Source organism: Pongo pygmaeus, chromosome 3, assembly GCF_028885625.2.
Source record: "Pongo pygmaeus isolate AG05252 chromosome 3, NHGRI_mPonPyg2-v2.0_pri, whole genome shotgun sequence".
Taxonomy (NCBI): Eukaryota; Metazoa; Chordata; class Mammalia; order Primates; family Hominidae; genus Pongo; species Pongo pygmaeus.
In genome coordinates, this window is record NC_072376.2 from 67,621,450 (window position 1) to 67,634,803 (window position 13,354).

A 13,354-nucleotide genomic window follows, 5' to 3' on the forward strand; every position below is an offset into this window, starting at 1 on the left:
GGAGCTAATTTCTCTGTAAGAACTCCACAGACATAGCTTCCAGCACTCCTCCAAGGGACAAGTCCAATTATTATTCAAGAATCATTATACTCGGAGAAGCCCAAAGTTCTGGCTTTCTATCAAATTTTTATAGTTCTTCCAGTTTAATGCAGTTTACCAACCAGCGGTCATTTTTGTCATAAGCAATCTTGCCTGGCTGCATAGTTTGACATTCTTCCTTTATCAGGTTTCCAGGGAAACAGAGATAAAAAGTTAACCAAAGGTTAAATTCTTACTCAGAAGGGAAAAGGGTTTAATAATCTTTTACCTACAACCTGCAGCTTGCCAGTTGTTAAGGAAATATTTACATTAATGTTCCAATCAAAACTTAACAATGTGTCTATGGCAGAGACCATCCTGTGTATTCCCAAAACTCCATTGCCTTTTCTTCTGGAGCAAACAGTTAGACTACTTTTTCCAGGTTCCCTTGTAGAATTGTGACTAATTATGGCCAAGGAACCGTGGTGGAAGTGATACATATCACTTTAGGGCTGGATCCATAAAGTCTCTGGAAATCCTTCATACTCTCTCTCTCATTCATCATCTGCTGATGAGAGGTAAAGTCTTCAGTGTAGGATTTTAATGCTCTAGGGAATGGTGTAGCACAGTGGTGCCCAACCTTTTGTCACCAGGGACCTGTTTCATGGAAGGCACCAGGCGGTGCAGGGTGGGTCGGTGTGGTTTCAGGATGATTCAAGCACATTGCATTTATTGTGCACTTTATTTCTATTATTACATTGTGATATATAATGAAATAATTATATAAGTCACCATAATACAGAATCAGTGGGAGAGGTGAGCTTGTTTTCCTGAAACTAGACAGTCCTGTCTATGGGTGATGGGAGACAGAGACAGTGACAGGCCATCAGACATTAGATTTTCATAAGGAGCATGCAGCCTAGAACCCTCACATGTGCAGTTCACAATAGGGTTTGTGATCCTAGGAGAATCTAATGCCATCACTGATATGACACCAGGCGGAACTCAGGCAGTAATGCAAGTGATGGGAAGCAACTGTAAATACCGATGAAGCTTCACTCATTCACCCACTGCTCACCTCCCGCTGTGTGGCCCAGTTCCTAACAGGCCATGAACCAGTAGCGGTCCATGGCCTGGGGTTGGGGACCCCTGGTGTAGCAGGAACCTGGGTCACTGAATGACTGGGCAGGGCACAGATCTCCTATTGCCAACCCACATTGGATGTGACATAAGCAATAAATAAATGACCAGCAAGAAAAGGAAAAAACAAATTTTTCTGAGGTTTTAATTCCTCTCCCAATCTCCCAAAAAGGTGAACTGGCAGAGAGTGTTTGATTAGGAAAACTAAATTACTATGGTTTACCCTCTTAATATGGAGACAAACTATATGGCTAATCTCTCCTCTGGCCCTTCCTAGCATGCGAGAGAATCTTTGAGTAGGGCACCAGAGAAATCACATCTGTCTCCACTATCACCACCTTCTACAGGGTCCTTTGCTGAGAAGTGAGTCATTCCTGGCTGAGTAGAAAATTTCATGAAAGTCAGAGGGTTCCCATCTAAGAAGTCATTGCCAAGCAGTTCATTCTAACCAGATTTCAGTGACATGATTTAGGGCACAAAATGGTCCAAACTAAGAGGCTGAGAGGCAGAAACCAAAGGTTCTCCTCATTAAAAACTTAACTGGGAATTTTTTTTGTTAAGAAGGCACAAGTACTGTTTCGTGCCTGAGAAAGTCTTTACCAAATTGTGCTCTCTGAATACACAATGTAACCCAGTTGTTCTGTACTTAGTTCTTTCAGTAGAAAATTTAGAGGGTTTTTTTTCCCCTTATTCCCATTCAAGTAGGAAAACCTATCAACTTCTCTATGAATTAATATTTACATCATTTACTATGCCTTTGGTTACGATTAAAAATAAAGAAAAAAGTTCTAAAAAGCTTAAACAAGAAAGATAATGTTTTTTCTGCCTTTCTAGCCCCTGATTCTTGCCCCTCTCCTTTTTCCCATTTTATGTCTTTTTTAAAAATCTAAATGCTTTTAGATAAAATATTAAACCAGAGTGTCCCTCTCATCCTCTACTACACTGTTTTAGTGGAATAAATGTATTTTAGAATAAATTTTTATGATGTTCATTATCTCATCTTTTCTGTTAATATCTGTACCTGGTTTTGTCAGTGTTCAAGATTTGTTGTGTTTTGTTTTGTTTGTAGACTTAATCAGCTTCTGCTACTATTATAGCATTATGCATACTGATTGTTTACTAAATAAAATGCCACTTTGAGCTTGAAAAAAAAAAGAAAGGTAATTTATTAAATCCTATAACTTAAAAGTCTAGAGGAGGGGCAGCTTCAAGTGGTGAGAGGCCATCGCCAGGGTGCTGGTGGCAGGAACTGCAAATAAACAGGAGAAGCAAGTTCCTGCCTGTTCTTCCTGCCTTCCGGTCTCCCTCTAGTGCCCCCCATCGGCAGAGTCTAACAGACCTAGCTGGCAAAGCACAAAAGTGGTTTTCAGAGTCTCAGCCCAGCATCACAGAACTGAGTCTAGAAGAGAGGGTTTGGAATTGAGAGACAATAGCTTGATAACTATCACATTTTCATAGAAAATGTTATTTCAAAATTGTTGTTATATGAAAAGATAATCAGAGAGAATGCAACCAAAAAAATGTAAGAAATGAATATCAAAGAGGTAGGTCAGGCAATTAATAAAAGCATTTATGTTCTTTTCCTGGATTATGTGATGTGTTTGCTGTTACTTTTCTGTATTTTAAATCATAGTTTCTTTTCTCCTGCTAAATAAATGTTCACCTACATACCTTAAAAAAATAAAAAACAAAAAAGATTTCCAACATTCCCAGTGTAGCACAGAACAATCAGAAAGTCTCAAGAATGAAGAGGTTAACAAAACAGCACTTCTAAAATCTCTGCTCACTACCCCCAAGGAGAACCCAGCTCAGCGAGCATTTTCTCCTGGATGTTTCATTCCCCAAAATTTAGTCAAAAGTGGAGCAGGGGAAAGAGAGAGAGTGATCCTAGTGTCCCTACTTTCCCCAATCCCTCCATAACTCCTGCTTTCCGCCGTCTCCCAGTCTACACTGGGGTCACAGGACCCCTGAGAACAAATCCTATCACCCCAGGTACACTGTGCCTTGCACAGAGGAGGTACAGAGTATAGTGTTTTCGCTTAATTACAGAGCCACCTTTGTGCTGTGTATGATCTCTTTTTCAGAATCACTACTCTTCCTTTTTGTACAGTACATCTTATGGAGAATGACAATCTATTTTTTTTGCTATGGGTTAAGGCGTTGCATTTGTCCGTTCTCATGCTGCTAATAAAGACATTCCCGAGACTGAGTAATTTATAAAGAAAAGAGGTTTAATTGACTCACGGTTCCACAGGACTGAGGAGGCCTCAGGAAACTTACAATCATGGCAGAAGGGGAAGCAAACATGCTCTTCTTCACAGCAGCATCAAGGATAAGTGCTGAGCAAAAGGGGGAAAAGCTGCTTGTAAAACCATTGGATCTCATAAGAACTCTCCCACTGTCATGAGAACAGCATGAGTGTAACCGCCCCCATGACTAAACTACCTCCCACCAGGTCCCTCCTGCTGCATGTGGGGATTATGGAAGCTATAATTCAAGATGAGATTTGGGTAGGGACACAGCCAAACCATATCAGGGGTATATTTTCTTCTCTCTTAAATATGACAGCCTATGTGTATTTCTCTGTGATTCTGCTAATGAGTTTTAATAGACTAATAAAATAAATAACTGTAAGCTTCTGGAAGGAGGAAACGTCCTTTTATATCTTTGTATTCCCTTCATGCTTTCTATCAGAATTTCATTCAGTTACAAGTAACAGAGATCTGAAAAACAGTGGCTTAAACATACAAGGTTTTATAGTGACATGTAAAGTAGGTACTAATTTAGCCTGTCCATGTTATGGTGATAGTGGCGCTACAAGTCATCACTTACCAAGGTTTCTCCAGCTCTCTGCTTCACCATCTCTAAGGAATGCCCTGTCTTCCAAGATGGCTGCTGGAGCTCCAGGCTTCACTTCTACATTCCAGCCAGCAGAGCAGAGGAAAAGAGAAAAGCATATCCTTCCATTTTAAAAAGGAGACTTCTGAAATTCTCACATTACTCTATTTACTTCTCATTGCCCAGACCTTAATTACATGGCTATACTCAGCTGCAATGAAGGCTGGAGAATGTAGTCTTTTAGCCAGCTGGTAATGTGCATGGCTGAAGATTGAAGTCTATTACCAAGGAAGAGGTCAATTATTATTTGATGATAGTGCTGATAAGGTATCAGATTATTGGACAAAGAACTTTTTGTGGAGGAGCTTTAAAGAAATTGAAGTTTAAGCGAGTCAATGTCCAGAAAGGCTAAGGTGATAGAAGAGCATTCGAAACAGTTTACTCAGGGAAGAGTATTTGCAGGATTCAGAGGCCACTCCATGGCCCTTTTTTTACATTTAAAATAACATTTATTAAGTTATCTTATGATTCTGGAAGTAGCCCTCATAATTTTGGAAAATCTGGAAAAATAAAATAAATGTCTTCTACTTCCTGAACCTAGAGATAACCCTAAATAACATTTTGGTGTGCTTTACCCCAGTCTCTTTCTCATGCATAAATAATTTATTAATTTTTAACAATTGAGATCATTCTTGCTGTTTGTAGTGGTGCTTTAAACTGTGCTGTAAATAAATAAATAAATAAACAATACAATGAAAAGTCTTCCTCTCACCTTTCTCCCTTGCTTTGGTCCGCCACCCCATAATCCTTGCTGCTGATAGTTAGTATGTGTCGCACCAGAGCTTATTTTTGCATATTTCAGCAATTTAAACTTCCATATTCCCCCTGCCACTTTTTACACAAATGCTAACCCATCATACACAGTATCCTCACCTTGCTTTTTTCATTCACACACTATTCTGTACCTTGTTTCTGCCACACAAGCACAGAGCTTTCTTATTCTCTGTCATGGCATTCCTCCCTGTGGATGCACCCCATTTATTAAACAGCTCCCTACTGATGGCACTTGGGTGGTTTCTAATCTTAGTACTACGAACAATAAACAGCCTTTTTGGATCTCATTTGCATACATGAGCATATGCAAAGAATAAATGACTAGGAGTGTGATTGCTATGTCGAATGCATCTGTGATATTGATAGATATTACCGAATTGCTCTCTGCATTGATTGTAACAATTAACCCTCCCACCAGCAATGTATAAGAGGGCCTGTTACCCCATGGCCTCATCAAAAGAGTGTGTTTTCAAACTTTTGGAGTTTCAATAGTCTGATTTAAAAAAAAAATCCATCTTGGCATAGCTTTAATTGCAATTTCTGTATGAGCAAGGTGGATCCATAGTTTTCAAAATATTTCTGTCTGACCGGTGTTTCTGTTCATTGTCTTGCCCTTCATGATCATGTAACCATGAGATCTCTGGACAAACAATGGTCTGTTTGACTAATAAACATAAAAAGGTTGGTATCCCCAAGTGAGAAGATGCTAGTTTTCCCTGGGAAAGATGCCAGCTATATTCCTGCTGAATGGTTATTTATGATTTTAATGGTTTATACCTTGCTTTATTTCTAAGCTATTTTAAATAAGAAAATTGGAAAGGGAAAATTTGAGTAAAAAAAAATGACTGGAAGAAAACCAAGATGAAGCCAGGAATGAGGTCAGTACGCTAAATATCCTTGACAGTTGCTACAGACAAGTCACATATTTGGCCAATCAAAGAGAGAAAGAGTTTAATACAGGATATGCCTCAACTATGCCCTGTTAGAAACTGGCTTTACTGAAGCTATAATAGATCAGAGAGTGCATTGAGAGAAGATATTCCTTCGTCCTTTGCCCTTCATGCCCCAGACTTCGTGCCATATCTGACTGGAGGATTGGGAGGAAGGTGGTCCACCAAGTGGGAAAAGAAAACGGGAAGAACTTGGTAGCAAGAACTAAGGAAAGAGGTGGCGAAAAACAGCTCAGAAAGTTCAGGGTCAATAAGGCAGCTGGCTCCCAATATAACCTAAACATGGATGGGTTATTCAGATTACAGAAAAGGAAGGCATTTAGCAGCATTTATCAAACTGTAGAAGTTGTTGCAAACATCTCCCTAATTCTACTGAAATTCTTGTGATACCATGTAGTCTGCTTTCTGACCTTTGTCAGATTCCTTTATGTCATCTTAGCTTCTTTTCCTGGCCAAGTCATACTTGGGAGTTGAGCTCTGTAGAAGGAAGAGGGATTGCTTTAAGCTTGGTTATTGACAGCACATTGTAAATAACATTGGAGTTCTTAGCAGAGGAGAGCATAATGCTAAGAATGTTCAGGAAAAACTGGAGACCGTCTTCATGTCTTCATGTCTGTATCAAACGACAGTACTTTGTTTCTCAGTATACATAAAATTGTCACTTTAAATAGAAAAATTAGTCATAGTACGATTGTAGCTCTCGTAAGATATATTTGCTTGTAGAAGGGAGCATAAGAAGCAGAAAAGCATGCTAAAGAATTGGGGTGAAAGTTTATTTAAAAGCCCAATGTTGTTATATTGTCTTTTCTCTGACATACACACACACACACACACACACACACATCATAGCCATTGCTCAGTATCAAAATAAACTTGCTTTGCTTTCTTCATTGACGATAAAGCTGTCCTCTCTCCAGACAAACCAAACAATCCCTTTACTCACAGTATTTTGTCTTTCCAGGCATCTTATAAGCCATTGTTGAAGCAAGTTGTGGAGGAAATATTTCATCCCGAGAGGCCAGATTCCGTTGATATTGAACACATGTCTTCAGGCCTCACTGATCTCCTTAAAACTGGATTTAGCATGTTCATGAAGGTAAAGTAACCATGAAGAGGTAATCCTGAGTATAGAAATGTTCTCTTTGCTGGGAATGAAAATTCTGGCACCCTGTTAACCTTAGCCAGCACCATACAGATAACATTTGGTATTTTGGCTCTTCTAAAATCAAGGGCAATCTTTATCTTTTGATTGTAAGCAGCCTGACCTGTTAGCCTCATACAGCTTCTTCTGACCTGAGCACTGTGGTCTTTTCTGGTCAGCACATGTGGTCTAATGTGGAGGACACAAGCTCTCTGGGACAGCACTATTGAAAACTCTCCTCCTTGCAGCCTATGTTTTCACTTAAAATGAATCCACATAGCACACACCGGTCTTAGTGACAGCCCTTTGCTCTTAATTCTAGAACTGATTATGTAGGATGATGAGCGGCTCTGCTCAGTCCTATGGCTAGCATCACCCCAAAACCCACTTGGAAATGACTTTTGGACTGGCAGACTCCTAGGTGACAAGTGCCAGAATTTATCTGGCTGATATCTGGGGTGGGTCAAAATAACCGAACAACCCTTGAAGTGGGGATGCAAGGAGGAAAAAGTATACAAATGTGATCTATTTTTAACCTACTGTAGAGTTTCTAAATCTAAAAAGATTTCAATAAGATTACAGGCTGACCTCTCAGTCCATGCCAGAATTTCACTTGTAATAACTCTTGGAAGTAACAGAATGTTTTGTCAGCATCAAAGCATCTTTGAAATCATGAATTAATCTACCTAAGAGATCTGACCTTTCAGAGTTCAATAAATGCATATTCCAGGAAAACTGTTCCACTCCAAAACCCAGAGGACGGATGCCAGACAATCAGACTCTAAACCAAGCAGTAAACCTGCTGGAGCGGACCTGCAGGTCTCCTTCCTGCTGTTCCCAATTTTCAGCAACTTCTGTTGCAGTGCCTGGTTCGCATTTTCCTTCTATATTTTTTAGTAAAGCAGTGTAGTCAGCTTCTTCAAAGTGTTTAGGGACTTCTGCGTTGGTATAAGTAGGCTCAGAATTGGTTAGTGTCTCCCTAGTAGCCCTTCATGGTGGCTAGTTGGTACAGAAACTTCCAGACTAGACACGGTTTCCAGCCTTTTCCACTTGAGCATTTTTCTCCTTCATTCACAGGCGTGGCTTTACCCTGAAGAGAGACTAAAATAACAAGTGTGGACTTTCAGAGCCTAGTTAGTAAGGTCTGAGGATGGCCCAATTGCCAATGTGCCCTTTCCCAGACAGGCTGCTGTGTCTATGGTGCAGTCAGACCCTGTACAGGGTGTCTGGCCAAGGGTACAAATGAAGGCTCCACCCCACCTGCACTTGGAGAGTTGCAGTGTAGGTGACAGGAGGCCCTAACTCTGCTCTTTGTCCAAAGATGTTCCACAGAAATAGCTGTTTCTTAGCCAAAGGGATCTTTGATTAAATATGTTCCAGAAACACTGGCTTAAACAACAAATTTGATTGTTTCTTTGTAGTCCAAAATCACAGTGCCTTTAATACACTAATGGACTTTACAATCCTTCCTGAGGAGAATATGGAATATATTATAGAACATAGTCGTGTTGTGTAAGGAATATCCACCTGCATTTTCTGTCACTGTTTGATGAAACAAGAGTGTCACTTGTTGTTGTTGTTGATCATGTTTATTTTGGAGTTTATTTTTTAATGACCCTTTCAAACGCTGCAGAGTGTTTTCTACATCTCTTCCTGCTCCACTGTCCTCAAGCAGGCTCCACCTAGGAAGATGTTTAGAACCGTCCTGGGCCGCAATGGGCTGTTGTGTTTCTCTCCATTTGAAACCCCCAGTGTTAGGGCTCATGACAAAATGCTCCGCCAGCTTAAGACTGATCTCAAAGGGAGGTTTCCAAGTAATGGATTTAAGAAAAAGGAATTTATGTTCTCCCAGCAGCTGTCAGGATCCATTCCTCAGACTTTAGCTGTGAGGCCTCAGCTCTCAATTGCCAGGGCATCTCATCTATCTACAGGGGGTGGGGGAGAATTCTGGTGGGCTGGCAACAAAGCCCTCTCCACTCCAGCCCCCAAAGGAGAGTCATTTTGTTTGGTTTCTAAATGGGCCTTCTCTGTGGCTGAACCCTCCTACAATTCCACACAGTACAGCAAAGAGTTACCTCTGGCATATGTGTTGGGGTTTGAACAAAATTGGAATGAACTTAAAGAGGAACACCCAGTAGGGCTTTGAGACACTGACTGTAATTGCCCAAAGAGCTACTTCTTTGAGATAGAGGTGAAGCCATCAAGAGAAGATGTCTACCACTCTGCTTTAAGGCTTTCCAGAAGAGGAGGATGCAAGATGCAGATGGAGTCTAACATGGTTATAACCATTTACCAGCCTCCTTTGTGTTGTTTTCCATCACCTCTTACTATCCAAAGTTATACAGAGAACCTGTGATCAGTGTGTACCATGGTTCAGCCAAGCTCTTACCATTCAGTCTGATATTAATCCTCATGGCAGCCTTAGAATGTAGGTCCTATCATTATCCCTGTTTACCAGTGAGGAAACTGAGGCCCAGAAAGGTTAAGCAGTAGATGTGAACCTCCAGAAACCTGGGATTGGGTCTTACTCTCCTCTGTTCTCAGGCATTTTCCTAAGAGCACACAGGAAATAGTGACACCAGAATTTGTCCCAAGGTCACTCTTATTCCAAAGCCTAGCTCTTAACCACATTTCTTGGCTCCAGGAGGCTGCCAGGCATTTTCTTTGAAGTTAAGTATTCATATACTCATATGTTATTCATTCTGGTTTCCTTCATGGTTACTCATTAGCACAAGTGCTCTCCCTTTCCAGTATCTATCCAGCTCATGAATAAAATCTATGCCTGGGCTGGTCATCAAGACAGCCAGTGTGAGTGAGCTCCCTCGAGGTCATCTGCTGCTACCACATCTGCATCTCTGGGACTTGGCCCTGGGACTCATTGGCAGTGCTCCCCAGGAGAATAAACGTGTGCATTGGAGTTGAGTTGCCTGTACACATTGCATCTTCATTGCGTATTAACTACCAACAGTTATTGCTCATTTCTTTCTTGTCACTTACTGCCCTGCTCTGTTCCTCTGGAATCTGCTCCCTCCTCCCCTTCTCACTGAAGACCCACCAGTGCTGAGCCAGAAAGACACAAAAAGGCAAAGCCTGCTGAATAAAGTTATCAATGCAGAATCCTTCCTGTGCTCAGGGTGCTGCCCTACAAATGGGAAAATTCTAGAACTTGAAAGGCTCTAGCTGAGCCGCTCATCCATCTCTGCCCTGTCTCTGAACTCATAGATGGTTTCGTCATGGTGTTGGCTCAGGGACACCCAGAAGCAGGGTCTATGGACTGTGCGGGGATGAGGGCAGATTGAGAGCCTGGTGAGAGATGCGCTGGGAAACAGAGCCAGCAGTTATTCCCGTGGGGTGTGGAGTGTGTTCCCTCACAGAGGGTGATGGAAAGAACACAGGAGAGTGTTGTCCAGGCCCCATGTGGCTTCTTCAGGGCTCTATACATTTTTTTCATACTTTTGAAGCTGCATTCATACACTCTTTTGTAACTATACATATTAGGTACCTTTCTCCAGACTAATGTTTTCCTTCAGACTAGCATTTTTCTAACTCCACAACTTCATTCACTGCACATTAGTGGATCAACATATCAATTCAATGGTTTTAATCGGCATTTTTTTAAATGAAAAAGAATAGAACAGACTAGATCAGAGTTCACTGCATCTAGCAAGGTAAAATAACACAACCCAGTTGCACATAGATACACACGCATGATTTAAATGTTTTCTTATTTATCAAAAGAATGTGAAAGCTATCACTGTGAGAATCAGAAAGCTGATCTGGGTATTATTCTTTTTTGCATCCTCAGCGGTCGGCACCTATATAGGCCTTACAAACAACAGAGGCTCGCCAAAAGTTGGGAGGGTGGTCAGGGTGGACCTGTTTTAGTCCTTATTCAGAATGCAGCATGGCTTCAAGTCACTGGTTCCTCTTTCCAACTACTGCCCTTAAGCCAAAAGCTTCTATCTCAGTTTCACAGGGGATGAAAGGTAGCAGCCCCATCACTCAACTCCAGTGACCCTCAAAGGAGGCCCCGACTCTCCTTTCCAGCAGCTACTAAGCAAGGCAAAGCTGGTCATTGTTTCAGCTGTAGGTAACCCCAAAGAAGCAGCAGCCCACTCGCTCTTGCCTCGCCCACCATGCATTGATGTGCACAAGGGAAACGAAGCCTGCCTCCACCTCTGTCAAAGAAATCTGATGCTCTCTTCTCCTTTCCATGCTGACAGTGTGCAAATCTGTTTCTTCCAACTTCTTTGTTTCTCTAGAGAACAGAACAGAAATAAAGGGGTGTATTTTGTAGACTGAGAAATTCAAGGAATCGAGAGGAAAAATGTCCTCACAGAGTGGTCACATAGGAGGATGAGTGACACCAAGGGAGATTTGAGGCTCTTTCCTATTTAACATCTTTATTTTTTAAGTTAGATTTTATAAATGATAGACAGCTGTCTCTTTCATGCATTCCTTCCTCATGCTGTCTACTATAAGCTATGCTAATAGCAATCACTTCATTCTACTGTGTTTGTTTACAAGAGCCAACAGAAAGTAGTGATAACACATCTGGAGTCACGCTACCTGGGTTAGAACCCAAGCTCCACCATTAACTAACTATGTGACCTTGGGCACATCTTTGTGCCTAAGTGTCATCATCTATAGATCGGGGATGATAATAGCATCTACTTTGGGGGGCTATTATGAGAATTAGATCAATGAATGCGTATAAAGCACTCAGAACAGTGTCTGGCGCGTAGTAAGTACTACATAAGTATTTGCTATTATTATTTTTATGGGTTTGTATCCCTGCCACACTGTGACGTCTGAAAAGAGCCACCTTGAATACCCTTGTATGCCTGTACATAGCCAGTGCTCAAGCATTTGGGGCACAAAGCCTAATTGTTGGGTGAATAAGTGAATTAAATAGAAGGGAGTAGGTACACTGCACCCCAAAGAAGTCACAAACATTTCATATTTCACTACTGCTTTGCTCTTCTCAGAAAGACATGGAGTGCTGAGTGTTCTTCTTTTGCTGTGCCTATGGGAAGCCATGTTTATAAGGCAGTGACGTGTTTTTCCAGTCTCCCCTTTTTCTTCTCCACTGTGAGTAACTTGTTGAGCTCCTCAGTCTTGGGAGATATAAACTGTCTTTCTTGGGGAAAACTGTAGGGAGCCAGTGAAATTCTGGACACATGCCATGACAAGCTGTTTCATGGGAATGGAGGCCAGCAGGGCTAGACCCTGGCCAACACAGAGGCAGAAGCCCCAAGCTACTCAGGCCCCCAACTCTCCCAGGAGCACTTCAGCAGTACAGTCTCCATGTATGGGGACTGATCAAGAGCTGTGCTCTGCAAAGGTTTGCTCCTGTTCCTTGGGCAGCCTCAGCACTGCAGGGAAATGGAGACCTCCATTCCAGGTACTTGGAAATGGCTCACAGAACTCAATCTTATTTATGTACATTTTTGCAGGCAGCGAAAGTTAAGAAAAATAACTGTGTATCTAAGATTGTCTGCATCAAACAAATTCTCTGTGTCAGGAAAGTCACGGTAGCTGGATTTTGCCTTTACTAGAGTCAGAATTTCATTTGCATCATATTGCAACTGGTTGAACTTACTTTCTTTGCAGCGTTTAGCATGCATTCCTGTTGAAATCAGATTGTCCAGAGAAGTCTTTCATCTCCACCTGTTCTGGTTATCTATTGCTACATACCAAGTCATCCCAAATCATTGATTTAAAATAATATTGATCATTCATTTTACTCATGAATCTGCGCTCTGGTTAGAGCTCAGTAGGGAAGGATTCACCTCCAAGATGGCTCATTCATATAGTCAGAAAGTAGATGCTGAGTGGCAGCTGGCAGCGAGGGGCCTCAGTTTCTCTCCATACGGCCCTTCTCATGTGGCCAAGCTTTCTTGCAATGTGGCAGCTGCGTTCAAAGGGCCGGCATCCTAGGAGACAGCCAGGATTCAGATGTATTGTATTTTATGGCCTAGCCTTAAACGCCACATAACATCACTTCCACAGCACTGTACTCTATTTGTCAAGGTAATCACAAATGCCCACCCAGGTTCAAGGGGAAGAGACATGCACTCTTCCTCTTGAAAATGGACCAAGAGCCGGGGGGGTGAAGCCAAGATGGCCGAATAGGAACAGCTCCAGTCTACAGCTCCCAGCGTGAGCGATGCAGAAGACAGGTGATTTCTGCATTTCCAACTGAGGTACCGGGTTCATCTCACCAGGGAGTGCCGGACAGTGGGTGCAGGACAGTGGGTGCAGTGCACCATGCATGAGCCGAAGCAGGGCGAGGCATCACCTCACACAGGAAGTGCAAGGGGTCAGGGAATTCCTTTTCCTAATCAAAGAAAGGGGTGACAGATGGCACCTGGAAAATCAGGTCACTCCCACCCTAATACTGCGCTCTTCCAACGGGCTTAACAAACGGCAC

The 13,354-nt window shown here is 42.0% G+C and overlaps 1 protein-coding gene across 5 annotated transcripts in view; it reads left to right on the forward strand.

Moving 5' to 3' along the window:
• Positions 1-13,354, forward strand: part of SCFD2 (sec1 family domain containing 2) — a 513,758-nt gene that overhangs the window by 473,022 nt on the left and 27,382 nt on the right. For all 5 annotated transcript variants that reach the window (XR_010126050.1, XR_010126051.1, XM_054484287.2 and 2 more), the window contains one exon: positions 6,742-6,876. Coding sequence is in view for 3 of the 5 variants with exons in the window: in XM_054484287.2 (XP_054340262.2) it covers positions 6,742-6,876 (135 nt within the window). In the remaining 2 variants the exon portion in view is untranslated. The remainder of the gene's footprint in view (positions 1-6,741; positions 6,877-13,354) is intronic.